Genomic DNA, 16,783 nt, shown 5'->3' with positions numbered 1-16,783 from the left:
ACCAATTTTAAAGAGACTGGAATGGGTAGATGGAAAAAAAAACTGATCAAAAGTAAGTTTATATAAGCATTTGTATTTATAAAATAAGAAAAGGAGGTAATAAGTATTGAATACATAATATTAAGAGATGAATTAAAAAAGATGGAAAAAAAAGAAAAAAAATATTGAGGGTGCTACTGACAAACAAACAAACAATTTACAAATCTTAAACGTTGCAATAAATTTATTCTAATGTACATTTGGTATAAGGCAGCTGAATTTGAATAAAAAACTAGAACTTACAAGCAATTTTTCTAAAATAAAAAAAAATAAAAAAAATTAAAAATAATAAAATAAACAAATAATTTAATAAAATGAAATGAAAAAAAAAATATGAGGAGAGAAAATCCACCGATTGGATCCGGCTATCATATACACTGCAATTTTGTCACAGGAAGAAGCTATCATTCGAAATTGTAAGCTTCTATTGTGACTAAAATCATTGGCTTCGGAAAGAAGGTCAAAAATCGAGATGGAGATCAAGTAATTACTAAAGTCGTTTCCACAAGGTAATTGATAAAGAAACGGAGTCAACTAATTGAATTAATTGAGTCAATAATCAAGGGTTGCGTTCGGTAAATGAAAAATGTATTGACAGCAGAATCCACGTAGTCTCTGGCAATTCTTTCCTCCCTCTACTTCTGAATGGATTTCTTTCTGGTGATACATCACGTAAAACTGAGTTTGATTTAGGTAGTATTGCACAATGTACACAGAGGAAGTTTTAGAAAGTAATGAATATAAAAAAAAAAAATCATAGCTCGAAGTATTTTTCAAGCTAAAGAGGTGAAAAATTGTACATGGCTCTTACACTGCTTTCTTGCAATTTTCTTACTGGCCTGAAATGTATTCGTTTGGTATACATAGCGAATAAAATAACAAGGAAAAATTAAAAAATAAATTCCTGTGTACTTAATTTTAAACAGATATCTTGTACGAGGGTTGCAGAAAAAATGGTTTTCACAAAAACTGAGAGAAGTTAAAGCAGTCAGTTGACTTTTTTTAGTTTATACTTAGATCTGTGAGGACCGATCAGCAAGCTACCATTGGAATTGAGGAGACGAAAGAAGAGAGGAAGCAGACGTCACAGAACAAAAAAAAGGGCTCCATAAAATAAAATCATGGATTAACAAAATATCTAAATAATAAACAAAAACAAAGAGAAACATTCAAAATAGTAACATATAACATGTAAAATAAAGAAATATATGTTGCAATTTTAAAACTTAAAATAAATAATAAAAATGTAACACTACATAATAAACAATGATTTTAAGGAGTACATGAAAGTTGATAGAATAGATCGGTGACTTCAAGTGAAAACCACTCATGTAAGAATTGACATTCATCCAGATGCTACCTAGTTGAACTAAGCCTGGACTCATGGAATAAACAGATAATATCCTCTAATCTTAATTGCCAAAATTCACCTATTGAGAGGGTAAATGAGAAGTTATCAGGAGAACGTAGGTACTACATGAAGTTGAAAAGTAGCGAGGGTCACTTTTCTTTCGGAAAAATTTCAACACCGTTTACCAGTTAAGTTTCTTTGATGCTATTAAAAGCAGCAAAACTCGATTGATTTACTGGAGAAATTATTTATCCACAGGTGGTTTCACTGCAAAGTCAAGAAGAGATGTGAATATTTAATACAGGAAAAAAAGAGATAGGAGAAGACATTTTGGTGCGTCACATTTCAAGAGAGAACTGAGGCCAGCAAGGGGGGATAAAAAATCAAAAAAAAAAAAATTAGAGATGAAAAAAACACCAATACCTTAAATACACTATGTGATCCGAAACTTTGATTTATTTATTTACGGAGAAATAAATAAATAACATTCAACACCCATTTGTTCAATGAATAAATATTACAATAAAACCGGTCTGGACTTGTACACTTAAAGCTAAACATTAACTCTATTAAGATAACTGCTTGCTTTGAAGAAAGTTGGTTCAAAGTCTGGAATTACTAAATTTGGAGCTTCCTTCAAAGAAAAAATACCTGATGGTACGGAAAATTCTTTTAAAATGTATTCCCTTCTTCCTTCTCTTGTTAAAGTGCGTAATTTACATTTCTTTTTATGATATCAAAACACCAAGTAAATTAATGTTTTGCTTTTTTTGAATGATACAAGTGAGAATTTTTCTACCAGGTATTTTACAAATAGATGAAGAGCATTTGATAATTTGAGGAAAACATGGAATGATAAATACCAAGTCTAAAACAGATCAACCAACATACCCATATTCTTTTGTCTCTTGCTCTATGGTCGGAGACCCACTGAAAATCCAGCACATACTTCAACTTTCAACAAACTTTCAAAAAGCAGTTTATCTTAATTTTTGCACTTTGTTGCCTTCATTTTTGGAATCGAAATTTCCAAATTTATGGACACAATTTAAATACACAAACAATATGTACACATATCTATACACACGCTTCAATTCAATTTTTTATTTGAATATAGGTACGATTGGAGTCCTGTCAAAATTTACAATTTAACTTGAATTCTGAAAATTTTTAAAAGACACCTCATGAATGAAAGGGAGCATTTCAATGATTTTCAGTAAAAGAAAAGAGAGTTTAATTTTAAAGTGCACGATCATACAAGAAGGATGATGATTTTTGAGCAACACTATAAAGTGAAATTTTTGACTCACTTAGAAGAGGGAAACGACACTAAGTGCCTACTTAAAGATCAAAGAAAGCTGAACAGTAATATGATACAAAATAAAAGGTTAACTTATGTACCAAAACAATTTTTAACACCATCTTCAAGTTTTCTTATCCAAAACACAGAAATCATGGTGTTGACAATCCTTCCAACATTTCCAAAAAACTTGATTTTCGTGACAAAATTTCCAACTTCAATGTACTATTTCAAAATCTGAAGAGCTTACAGTATAGTAAACAAAACAAAATGAATATCATTCCAGAAGATATTTTTTTCATTTTTGTAAGCATATTCAAAGACCTCACTCAGTATGAAGGGAGAACAAGAAATTTGAGAAATGGAATTTCTTCACATAGTTTCTTCCCATCTTGCACCAGTGAAGTGAGAGAGTTTTGGAACACAAAATTAACCCAAAATGCTTTCCGCAAAAATTTCAAGGTTCGACTATTTACAATATGATTTTTTTCTTCTTTTTTCGATTCTTTTTTTATTTGTTTTTTTTTTTACTTTTTTCATTTTTTGTGGGGATTTTCTGGCCCTTAATTTTCTATAATCTATTTCAATAAATTTTCTTTATTAACTTTTTATCAAAAATTAATTTGTTACTAGTACATATTCTTTTTAAAAATTGCAACCGGCCCACAAGTCAAATATTCAAAGGTATTTCAGCTACCCATAATGCAGTTGAAGCAAAATATCTGATTCATGATATCCTCAAACATGAAATGCAGATGTGAAACTGTCAACTATTACAATGAAGCAAGAAACTTATCCTCTAATTCGAAGTCAGTCTTATACTTTTACTTAAATTTACAAGAAAGGTACACACATGTTAAAATTGTAGCTTACACATCCATAGCTTAACACAAATTAATCAGTCTTACAGTTACTTTGTTTTTAAATACAAGTTCAATTTATGCCCCCAATGTTGCTAGGAGCCCAATGCAGATGCAAATTGGAACAGATTTAAACTTTAATTTTCAGTAAACATAGGTACATATTTCTGAATTTTGTTTTTAATATTTTTGGGGATTTATTTGGTTTTTATGTTTGAAGTGACCATTTTGAGGGTAGAAAATGCAAGATATTAAGTTTTCTCACACTACTTTTCTTTTAGGTAGTTATGACTATATGACCATCAAAACCTAATTTTGACGCATTGCTTACTTAGTGGTAAATTTTGTAGGTACCGAATTTTTACTTAAATGTGCCTTCTCATGTGAAACTTTAGAGTAGGTAGTACAATAATTGGATGCTCTGAAGAGTGTGAGAAAGGTAACAGAGCAAACTGAGCAGGTTTAAAGTAGGCACTCCTATTTTAAAATTTGATCAGAGTTTTGATGAATGAAACTGATATTTAGGAGAGAACGAAATTAAAAAATAGGTAGGTACTCTCCTTTGTTGGTTGTTACAAAGTTACTGAATGTAAATACCGATAGGGGTATATTGAAACATTGTAATTTAGGAGAGCAGTACAACTTAATGAAAAAAAACTTCGAAAGATTAAAAAAAAAAAAAAAAAAAAAAAAAAAAAAAAGTTTAGGTGGCAGATTTATTACCCAGCCGTTTTTTTTCCTTCTCCTTTGATAAATCTACATAATTTTTCTTCTCAAGTGATTAACACATCTTCAAAATAATGCAAGTAACAAATTCTTGATTCCTGCTCTTTCAAATACAAAATAAATAGTCAACCAACCAAATATTTCTTAACTCTAGGAAATCAACCTACTTCAAAAAGCCCATTTAATATAAGTTTATAAGCACACCTATCCTTATTCAATTTTGTAAGTATCTCCTAATATATAAATAAATACAAAAGCCAGAAAGAACCTTTTCTCTTTTTCAGTCTGAAAAAAGTAGCAATGAACACAAGCGAAACAAACCTGAACACAAATTTTGATTACTATCACACCAACGAATCTGAGATTTTTGTGGTGGATAATGGATATATGAACATCAAGGATGGGGAAACCCGCCGCACAGTCAAAAACTTAATTAAATTTTCAAAGTCAAAGAAAATTGCTCACATGAACACAATGAGGTTAGAAACCCTTGCAGGTATACAGGTATTGAAATCAAATGGTCCCGACAGTTGATCATGACTACATTAGAACTTGGGCAAAGCATTTATATGTTGAATCCACATAAGATTGCTTGCAATTGAAGGGATCAGTTCAAGCCATTGATTACAAGAGGGTGCGAGTACTGAAGGAGGTACAAAATAGGTGGTAGAAATAGGTACATTCAACAGTTGAAATGACAACTTAAAAAATATTTATAGTGCCTACTGTATCACTTAATCTACAACATTTGCTTCTCCAATACGGATAAGATTTCTGCAATATCAGTTTTACAATATACAGGAAAAGACATCAAAACAGTCAGTATTATTTACTAATAAACATTGCTGAAAAACTGTACAAACTAGGTGAGGATGAGTATGATGAGCTACAAAGTTACAAAATAACGACAATAATATGGTCAAGAAAATAAAATAAGCTCCCTTAAACACCAATTAACAAAGTGAGGTAGATACGGCTGATTAAAAGGAACTGAATCTTATAGTGAGGAATTATTGAGCATTTACCTAATAAAGTTACAAAAATACATGACTAATACTGTGCGCACACCGCTGTAAGAGACAACATTCTACTCAAGAGGCTAAGTTTTGCAATGGGAGTTGGTCTGCCTCGAGGTGAACCAATCTATTAATCTATCTATTAATCGATCTATTAATAGGCAAAATTCATCACGCAGCCTAATCGTACACAGAGCCAATTCATATTTTCAAAATTTTCAAAAGCCAAGAAATTAGTGATTTAATTTATCTTTTACCTTTGCGTTTTGAATTTTGCCTTCTTTTGTTACTGTAATAATTTGAAAGTCACTTCCCTAGCAGCACACACCGTAAAACTTACAAGAAAGAAGAAAAAAAATTATTATTTCACATAAAGGTAGCAAAATAGATCAAAAACGAATTATCATGCAGTATTCTTTGCAAGAAAAATAAACAGAAGATTCAGTCCACCCTCCCTTATTTTTATTTTTTTGACCTTTCAGTTCGTCAATTTTTACAAAAAATTTTTGAGCTCCGATTATTAAGTTGCTCTAAGTTAAACTTTCAAAATTGTAGAACCTTGCAGCTTACAAGTTATTTTACGAGGTGTGCTACTACAGGTATGTTTTCTCATGATTCATGTTATTTAAGGTTTTTTTTTACCCCATTTATGTTTATAATATAAGGGTATGTACTGGAATTTCAACACAATTGAGGATAATTGGAGTCAGATGAATGCTACAAGCTCACATCTGACATATGGAACAGTGCGAAACTTAAAAGAATCCTTAGACAAAGTAATAAACCAAGTCTGCTTGCAGTAACAAACCATATGAAGCAACATCACATCAAAGCATTACGGCTTTGTTTTCATTTGATGATAATGATAAAACAAGACAGAGTCCAAATGATGAGCTTTTCTAGTGGAGTTTCCACACTGATAAATACTAAGAACAAAATTGTGCTAACAATAAAACACATTGTGTTCACGTGAAAACAAAGATTAGAGATACGTAACGTGATAAATAAGTATAGCTATAGTATCAGTACTTTTTAATGTTTAAATACACTTTAAGAACACATTCGTAACATTGACTAAACAGCGTAACGTATAAGTATGACAAATAAAAACATTTTGATTAACATTGTGGTTGCATCTCTAATTGTAAGAATAAAAGTAGTGAGCGACATTGTATTGAAGGAGTAGATATTTATCAAAACGTAAATTTCTCAAGCTTTAGTAAAGGCAAAACTGAGGGGAAAAAATTGCTAGTGATTTGAACTAGGTAGGTAGATACATTTGAGTGAATATTGTTAAAAAATTAAATATGTGTGCAAAACCCAACAAACAATACTTCATCCATGAATTTTGAGATGAGGAAAATGAGATAAGTTTAATTTTTAGATGTTCCTCAAATTCAGGATTCATTCAGATTTGTAGGCACTGCGTTTGCGTTCATGGAAAAACTGTTTATCCAGGGACAAAAATATACGGATTTAATTGAACTAAGTGTTATTTAACAAGAGATGGATACAAAAATATGTAATAACGAGTGTGAAATATTAAATTCAAGAACTTTCCTTAAAAAAAATGTGAGATTTGCTAAAAATTAACTTTGATTTCACTCCAATGTAAATGTGGTAACAATTTACTTTGTAGGATAATTAAACTTTTTGTAACAGGAGGCGGTAAGGTACTAGGCTGGAGAAATAACGAATTGTGATAAAATTAACTGATATCATCTGAAACGAAAAGAAACAATTAGCTAGAGAAAAAGGATTTAAAAATAATTGGCTATTTTGAACTTTGAGTGGCACAGGTAACTCAGGAAAGACAGTGAGGGATTTTAGTTTTATAAAGATTCATTATCTAGATTTTTCTATATTGTGGAAATAAATGCAGATAGAGAAGTGAGCTACATTGATCAATACATTCACGTCAGCGGATTCATCAAACTTAAGATATGTTCAACATTATTCAATGCCAGTATAAGTTAAACCATTGTTGAATTGGAAAATTTGACTATACAGACGAGTCCTCCTCAATGATGGTTCCTTCAAATTGGGGAAACGCAACATATTATACGTTAAATTTCTGATGTGTGTGATTCAGTGTTTTTACGATATTACAACAGGGAAAGCAAAGTGGCAGAAACAAATATTTCAACATACTTATTATCCAAATCTGCTGACCTTTAAGTTTTTTTAGAGATTTTTCGATTTAACGTTGATCAACCATGATGGGTAGGATAACTTTCTATGCATTCACTCAATTTCAAAATCCAGAACAGATGATTTACACTTGCATCTTAGTGTCAAACAGAACCAGTCTTACTATTTGAAAATAAAATATCTTGTAACATGAAATGAAAAACTGGACTCCAAGCTAATCTATTTCTTCAATAGGAAACAACAAGAATGTCTTTAATAAAAATTAAAACAAATCAGTCTTATATAATGAAATGAACAGTTGATTTAAAATTAAGATTGAGAAAGTCAGGAAGAAGGAAAAACACAAAATAGGACTAAGTAAAGAAGGATACCTCGTAAGTAATGCAAAAAGAAACCAGCCTGAAGTAATAATCTACACTCTAAAATTTGGTCATGATAACTTTTGAACCTAATTTGTTGAAAATATAATTTGAGGAAAATTTTCTCCAACCACGAACAATAGGTAAATATAAAAGTTTTTAATGATAGAGGTATCTTGAGAATGAAAACTAGCAGTGATAAGTACAAATGAAAATGCTGTAACTTCAGTTCTGAGCATGAACTTTGTAAAAAATGTAAAGAAAAAAATCAATGAACCAGCAAACAAACAGACTGCAATGTTTGACTTGCTTCAACAGATCAAACTAAAAACATTACCGATTAGACTGACGATGAATAAAAAATGAGGGTAGGTACCTACTTCGACATTTCAAGTATGAAAGGGGAAAAATTAAAATTAAACTTCATTGAAGACAGTTATTTGCAACAGATCCTTCAGTTAGGTAAATTAAATGACCTATCAGAAAAAGCAAAAGAATATCGTGAAAATACAGACAACAGTGAAAATGTACAGTTTAGTCATCTAACATGAGACTTTGGATGCGCATCCTTAGAAACCATGCTCATATTTAAGAGTGCTCAAAACAATTCAGCATTGCCAGCTGGACATTTTTATGGACCATCACTTAAAACACAACTAATTGTGAACAAAAAAAGCTCGATGAAGCCGCAAAGAAACTGAAAACAACTACATAACAAATTCCTGAGTTATTGAAAGGCATTTTGTGAGGGTAGGCGTAAGTATCTATCAATCTCTGACACCATCGGATGGCATGCTGTCGCTTCCTGCAGCCAGCATGGTTGCGGTGGCTTGGCTCATCGGTGGCATGATGACTCTAGACGTTGGAGGCGGGTCTGGCTTCCGCGATATCGACAAATCCTCCACCTGGTCTTCTTCATCCTCGCCCTCTTGCATCGGAGGCGGAGATGGAGTCATACTATTCCTATTTGCATACTTGATTAAATTCGGCGAAGGAGATCGTGGCGAAGGATGACTGTTGGGAGGCGTCGTTGAGTTGCGATCTGAATTGATCGATGCACCTGCAGCTGCGGCTATTGCTACAGCTTCTCTGTCGTTATCTGCGGATCTGCTGTCCCCGACATCCGCATGGTGCAGGTACATCCGCTCCATGCTCATGTGATTTTGCTCATTACCTGCTAACATTAAACTTGCACCACTAATACCGTAAGGAAACGCTGCACCATTATTCCCACTCGAGCTCCGTCGGAAAGGCCGGCTCGTCACGATTCCACGCTTTTTCACTTTGTCGTATAACGTCCGTGATGGCACTCCAAATTTCCGAGAGGCTTGCAGAGCACTCATACCGTTTTGCACTGCTTCGATTGCCGAGTCGATGTCGTGTCGTGTGTACTGTTTATACCGCTTCCACTCTGGTTTCTGGGTAGGCACGTACGTGGCAATGGCTGAGGATACAGAGCCGCCTAAAAAATAAGAAACAAATCCATAGAAATGAATATTATACCTAGAATATTCAACACGAGAATATGAGATATCCTTTTTTGGGAAATATTGATGAGGCTTTATTAGAATTTCAAAAAAAAACTGGCTGAACATCCATGGTTAAACTTGTGAACCATGTGTCTTAATTACATTCTTCCGAAATATCCGTCCACATTTCATCTTTTCGCGAAAACAAGCTCAGCTTATCGCTTGATATGTACACAGGATACTTTACGTGCAGAGAAAATCTTACAAAGTTTCGAAAAAAATTATTTAATTTTTAAAAAAGAATCCTATGTATAATGGGAGGGAATCCTAGAACATCACAAACCCGGATATAATGTTTCCAACTCTGGCCGTCGATGAGCATTTTGTCTAGGGTAAAATATTCTAGCCAAAGAAATCATAATTGAAAAATACTTTATGGAGGCTCAGTTTCTGGATCGGGAAAGTCCTCGAGACTCACGATCCAATGAGCACTGGAAAAAAAAAAACAAAAACAAAAACAAAAAAAACATTGGATCTAGAGTCCAGACTCTTAAAAACATCGAAAAGAAAAAATACTCTTGATTCAATCAGATTTAAGCTTAAATCAAGAACCAAGCCTCTTAATTTGAGCGGATTTCCTTTTGATTTAAGCTTAAATCTGATTGAATCAAGAGTCCTTTTTCTTGTTAATGTTTTCAAGAGTCTGGACTCTAGATCCAATGTGTTTTTTTTTTTTTTTTTTTCCAGTGAGGGCTAGAGCCCGATCCTTTTTTGATCGAAGCCCTTGGAAAAAACATAGAGTTGCTTCTACTCTCTCTCTCTTTGAGAACTACTCTGACCATAACTTTATTGTGGAAACAAAATCTTTACCTTTCGAGTCCGCATAGAACGATTTAGGTGAGGATGAGTGCAACATCATTCTTGCCTGTGAAAAAGAAAAAATAAATAAATGAATACTCGCGAGCTTTAAAAACTCTCAACAATTTCTGCCGTGCTAAGGAAGAACGTCATATGAGCCATCGAGCGTTGCCAAATTTCCTTCGAAAAGCAACGAATTTTCAGGAAAATTTGTAAACATTTCTCCTCCGATTTTTCGGACGATTTTGTTCAGAATTTAATCTAGAAACTCTGAAAATTTCGAGGAAAAATATTCATAACTTTCTTCAGAAATGGATATTTTCTGGGAGGAAATTTGGCAACATACGAATGCTAACGGCGTTTTTCCCTTAGCACGGCAGAATAAAGAGGTGAATGACATTCGAGGAAGTCTTAGGTAAAAACATGGTAAATCAGTATGAGGGAAGAGGAAGACTTGGCTGTCATAATCAAATCCTTCAAAAGTCATTTTGAACTGAAAAACTTCAAACTATTGTTTCCTTGGGGAAACTTTCCTTAAAGTTTATTTTCTGGTGGCAAAACTGATCTTAGATAGGCAGGCATAAAAATCAAGCATCATTCAAGCCTTTGAGAGTTATCTCCGTACTTGAGAGAAAAAAGTGCGTAAGTCGCAACGTTGTCCGTAGTGCGGACGCATGAGTTGGAGCGTTAAAACCCCTTCAATATGGACTGATGCAATTGTACTTGCATTTGAACAGGCAATCCCAGTATTTTCTTGTGCGATTTTACGAACTTGCCGAAATCTAATGAAACGGATGAATTACAAAACATATTTACGACAAAATACTGACAATAATGATTTATTGACAAATTCTTGGTATGCAGGACCAAGAACTTGTACTGAATTGATCAATGACTGAAAGCATTGAGCCGATTTTCGTATACGAATCGATCAAGAAAATTATGCTTGACTTATATTTCGACTTTTGACCAAGCTCCAAAATCGCGCTTCTCCTGTCCTCCCCTCAGTTGGGCACCTGTTAAAAGACCTCCAGATCATCCTCCCTGGAAATTTCTTCATAGGCTACAGTCCCCCTCAGTCATCCCTAAATCAGCGAAACCCGGGTAAAGTTTAAGTATTGTACCTCTTATTTTTTCAGACTTCTGACGTAATAATCCGCAATTCAAGACAGGCTTGACGCTCCCCCCTCCCCCACCTTCCTAATTTCTAAGGTTACTTACTCGTCCTCCTAAACCCGTCCTCCTAAACCCTTCCTCCTCAACTTATTCTATGAACGGTCCTTTTAAATCGTGACCAATGTTACGTGAAGTCAACCACTCAGTTTTCCAGGCGCGGAAAGCTCGCTCCGGCAGCAGAGAAAATTCCCCTCTCTACGAGTTCCCCGTTGCAGAAGGGTCATCCGGGGTTAAAGGCCCATTCGGCAACGTCGAGACGAGCGACACGTGCAAGCGCGAATCTTTCAAAAAATCCGCTAGAACGCGCTCGCGAACCGCGGCCGCGGAACACGAACGCACAGCTTTCTCCCCCCCCCCCCCTCCCGCCGCGGGCAAGAGAGAAGGAGTAGGAGGGAAGTTGAGGGGAGCGGCCGAGGCGCGCTGGGCGGGGGCAGGGGAGGGAAGGGTCGCACGCACTTTCGCTATTCGCAACACGTCAATTCGATTCGCTCTGTTGCCGTCCTGAACTCTCGCTCCGATTAACTTTTGAAAGAAAGCCCATGAAAGCTCCGTCTGGAGACCATAACCGCTGAGAAAGCAACTACGCTTCTAAGATCCACCAATGAAATTCGTCGGGCAAGAATCTGACTGGCAGTGTTCGAATATCGCAGGCGCTAACGCGCCAAATGCGCCTAAAAAGCCGGCCATGGCGCCTAAAAAAAGAAGGCTCTGCGCCAATGTTGCCCCTATAAATTGCCCCTCCCCCCTCCAAAAAATATCCTAATTTTTCTGTTTGGTGATTTTTCGAAATTTCCCCGAAGTTACAGTTATTAGTTCTGTAACTAAAACATCTTGCGTCTAACTTTTCACTAAATACGCCGTGGTATATAGGCAAAGAGTCAATTTGGCCCGTAAAAAATCTTCAGTGGTGCCTAAAAATCGGGCTTGTTGCGCCACGTGGCTCCTAAAACTCATAGATGAGTTTCGAACACTGCTGACTGGATAGCGCTGATCGGTGAAGGCATATTTACACTGAGACCTTCTAGAAGGTGACCGCTAAACGGATGAATTTGGGTATTCTATCGTTTTGAGGCTGAACTTGTGATAATTCTACATGAAAAACACGCCTTGCCCTTGCACACTGAAATACTGAAATCAAAATGGCCTCGGTCTTAGTCTTGAGTAGACGGACTGTTCTTTCTTTGACATTATTGCAGATAATGTGACCATAGTAAAACAGTACTTCAACTGGAATTGCAACAAAAACAGGTCCAATCTACTGGAGGATTAAAAGCACCTAAGAGCTAAGGGGTTTGTTGGAAATTTGGGCTGTTTTTCCGAGTGCTTCCGATGTCCAACTGCCCGCTTCCCGCTCGCTATTGTCCCTATCCTGACATAATTTGACGTATTACTGCCAAACGGAACTAAGTGCATCATGACGTGAGCCCTGTTACGCATATATTCTTATGGGTCTCAGGGATCATATCTTAATGCACATACTTCCGTTTGGCAGAAATACGTCCTATTATGTTAAATACCAGTCAAATTCTAATGCACACAGGCTCTTCCTAAAAAATCTCAATGCGAATATGACTAGATGTCATCCGAAAAATCATTCGAACTCGCCTAAGCAAACGAGATCAACCCTGCTATTGTCCAAATTTATTTTTCTTGTCTTTGGAGACCCTATACAATTTTGAAAAATGTTCCTTGCCATTGAGTTAAGCGATATAATTTCTTTTGAGCTTACGATCACGAGCTAGTATCATCTCAGCTCATCATTGCCCGGCAGATGTGAGACCGACCGCTTTTTCTGGTCGTTAGATCATCGATGATTGGCCTCATTTCAGTGGTCGTGCGAAGAAGACTGAAGTATTTAGACCGAGTTCATCAGAAAGGAACCAACCCACATTAAGTTGAAACTGAGAAGAAGAAGTTTGAAGTTTTATTCCTGCATAAGTCTCAATGTAAAAAATAAAATTTAACCCCTCTTTTCACAATTTTTTTGTTTTGTTTTTAGACTTTCAGTTTTGGAAGGAGAAAATATACGGCTAGTGAAATTCAGAAACGCGTTTCAATCAATTTTCTCGCGAATGTGGGTTAGTTCCTTTCGGACAAACTCGGTCCATTCGTCACTTATAGTCAGTTAGAGTCCCTTTATACTGAGAGCTAAGACAACTCCCCCCTCATGGAGTCACAAACGGGAATAAAGATTACATAAATCGATAGTTTTACGTAATCTTTCATCGGCTCATTTTCAAATTCCTTTTTCCGTTCCTTCTCTCATTCCGTTTGTTCCTTGCCGAACCCGTCATTCCCCGGTCCATTCTAGATTATTATCTTTGCAATCGGTGTGAATGTAATCTTCATTCCCGTTTGTGACACTGTGGAGGCCTAAAATACGGGAACCAATCAGAAACGGATTCGCATCGTCTTAACTCTCAGTATAAAGGGACTCTATAGTCAGTGTGAAAACTTTAATTTCCTCGGGCATAAATTTGGCAAACTGATTCGCAAATGGATGGGGAGAGCGCAAGCTCAAGAGCGAGAGCGCCCTGGGAGGAGAGTGACTTGGTGACTCGGACGGTGCTGCCACCTGACGGGGGTTTGGCGCGGTCGCGGGGGAGTGCGCTAAATTCCGCGTTCGCGAGCAACTTGCACAAACGGAGGCCGAGCCCGGGCGAGTTGGGGCATAGCGTGCAGGGAGGGAAAAAAATGGGAGGAAGTGATCAATAAACCTCCCCCTCCGATCCTGCACCCCTTCGGTCCTGCGTTGCGGTGGCGGAAATGTCGAGCGAGCTTCGGCGTGGCGGAGGGGGCGGGGGCGGATTTTCGCGACTCCTCCACGTGCGTGTTTTTCGGCTCTCGGGACCCTCTTGCCAAGTCACTCGGTTTCCACTTTCGCCTGAGCTTTCCTAGCGCCTTGCCCTCACGCACTCCTCCTACCCCTCCGATGGCAAGCTACTCCGAGGCTCATTAATACTGCCGTGCTAAGAGAGAACGCCGTATGAGCCTTCAGATGCCGCATTTCCTCCGATAAAAAGCAAATTTACTGGAAAAATTTTGGAAAATTTTCTTCAAATATGTCAGATAATTTTGTTCGCGAATTAATCTAAAACATCTGAAAATTTCAAGGAAAAAGATGCATAATTTTCCTCAAAAATAAAAAAAAATAGAGTGTCAATACAGCCAAGATGGGGAACGCGTAATCGGGTCACATATTTTCACTGATTCTCCTAAGTCCGCGCGACGCTTCATTGGCAGTGTAAAGCGGAGCATTTCGAGTTCACGCCTTGCGCCACCGCGCCTTCAATTTTACAGACGCAATACGGACATCCATAGAGCATAAATAGTTGTATCTCTGCGCCGTCATCAACGCGCGTCGCGCATCCTTTCACTTACTCTATTTTCACGTTGTTCCGTTTGTCTGATTTGTAGTTGTGCTTCAAGAGCTACGAGAAAAATACAACCGAAAGTAGTATAGACGTTATCGGTTCTCATGCTTTCACTCTCCCGAATCGGAGTGACACCCAATACCTAGTCAACATACAGCGGAGCACGCCTGGCGCTATCGCGCCTTCAATTTGCCAAATGCAATACGGACATCCATCAAGCACGAATAGTCGTATCTCTGCGCCGTCATCAACGCGCGTTGAGGTGTCTCTCATTTTCGAAATTTGTGACAATTAAAACTAAGTTTCCACCACGTATACAGTCCAAATAATGTTTCAACAAACAGAATAAATAATGTGCTAAACAATCTCTCAACATCAAAGACCCAGAAAAGTTGAATTCAATATACTAATTGAATCGGGACGCTCGAAAACCGCTAACGTCCATTTTCCTAGTCTTCACTTTTTGAGTTGATAATACTTTTCGGAGTTGGATGCAACCACGAAAGTGGCGTTAATACTCGTCTCCGGGTCACCTTAATCCCAAAGCGAGTCCTTTCATCACTTCTATGGTTGCATAAACTCTTTAAAAATGTTATCAACTCAAAAAAAAACAAAAAAACAAAAAACAAGCGGGAAATTTCTAATACTGTCGTAGTTATTAGAGAAGCGCTCAGGTGTTAGTCAATGTGTTTAGTGAGGAGAGGAAGTATAAACTCCGTCGACTTGGCTGGGAAATGGAAATAAAACATTAGCTGATAGCAAACAAAGGTTACCAAGGAAACCGTAAACGCGTTTTTTCGTTTCCCGAAAATGACAGTCACCGTTGAGCTCATCAGGCGCGTTTTTTTTTAGGCTTCATTTGAGTTCAACGATCAATTTCGATAAGAATTACTTTACCGCTAAGAAATTTTCTTATAGACAAACGATCGAAACTACCTGCGCATTACGTTAAAAGCATAAAATACAGTTTTCACAGCTTTATTTATTTTAAAAATGGACCCCCCCCCCAAAAAAAAGCCTACACATCGATAAGCTGGTGCGCCATTTAAACGAATTAGCACTAGTATAATAGTACTCTAGAGGCAAGTCGAAATCAAAAAGCGCTGCTGTCGGCTGAGCGCTTAAAACTGAAGACTGGAGAAGTGGACATAATCGGTTTTCGTACGTCCCGATTCAATAAGGTTCATCAGTTGAATATGAATATTCTTCCTCACAAGAAGACTCAGCATTTTCGAGAGTGATTCTCCCACCTCAACTAATGAGGAGTTTCCAAGACATCTCGACCGGAATGAAAGCGAGAAGTAGGTCTTATTTTCTCGGGGGCGACTTGACAGCGGGGCGCGGGGCTGGCGAACCCGAACCCCGAGAACGGGCCATAGCGCCCGAATTCCGCATCGCGGAAGAGAGCATTTTTCGTTTGTTCCACTTTTTTCCTCCCCTTTTTTCCCCGGCCGCGGCGCTTGCTCCCACCCACACCCCCGCCCCGCCCCGCCCCTCCCGCGAACCCCTCTCGGCTCCGCGATATTTCGCCCCATCGTCGCCGTGTTGCACATTTTTATTCGCGCCCCTCCGCGCGTAAACTTTCTCCGACTCCACCTCGCGCTTCCCTCCGCGCGCACCCAAAAATCGCGGGTTTTGTCTTCCTGAAATAATTGATCGCAACTGGACACGGTGAATCGAGTCAATTGGAGAGACGAAAGCAAGATGGAAGAAACCAGGGATTTCACTACCACGGTGGATGACGTCAAAAATCCAACTTTTCAATCGGTGATATCTCGGCAATATTGAACGTAGAAAGTTGATGTTTGGACATATCTTATTATTTTTAGCTAATCTAAAAAAACCGGGCATCAAAACACGATTTTGTGATCAGCGCAACGGACCCATTGATACGGGTTATATGTCATAAGGGAAAGGGTTTTCCTCCCCACTTTTTTAAAAGTTGATAAGTGACACGAAAATTTAGAAGTATGATACGGGTTATATGCCATAAGGGAACGGGTTTTCCTCCCCACTTTTTTAAAAGTTAATAAGTGACACGAAAATTTAGAAGTATGATCTAAAAATTAGTGTTAAGAATTCGAAATCGAACTCTACTTCGTAA

The 16,783-nt window shown here is 37.2% G+C and overlaps 1 protein-coding gene across 2 annotated transcripts in view; it reads right to left on the bottom strand.

Annotated features, from left to right (window-relative positions):
• Positions 1-53: 53 nt before the first annotated feature.
• Positions 54-16,783, bottom strand: part of LOC109037603 (uncharacterized) — a 75,736-nt gene continuing 59,006 nt past the window's right edge. For both annotated transcript variants that reach the window (XM_072298409.1, XM_019052363.2), the window contains exons 5-6: positions 10,142-10,196; positions 54-9,264 (exon numbers count right to left, since the gene is read on the bottom strand). In XM_072298409.1, coding sequence (XP_072154510.1) covers positions 8,570-9,264; positions 10,142-10,196 — 750 coding nt within the window. In that variant the 3' untranslated portion in view covers positions 54-8,569. The remainder of the gene's footprint in view (positions 9,265-10,141; positions 10,197-16,783) is intronic.

Source organism: Bemisia tabaci, chromosome 3 (assembly GCF_918797505.1).
Source record: "Bemisia tabaci chromosome 3, PGI_BMITA_v3".
In the NCBI taxonomy this organism is placed as follows: domain Eukaryota; kingdom Metazoa; phylum Arthropoda; class Insecta; order Hemiptera; family Aleyrodidae; genus Bemisia; species Bemisia tabaci.
This window is presented reverse-complemented; position numbering and strand designations above follow the sequence as displayed.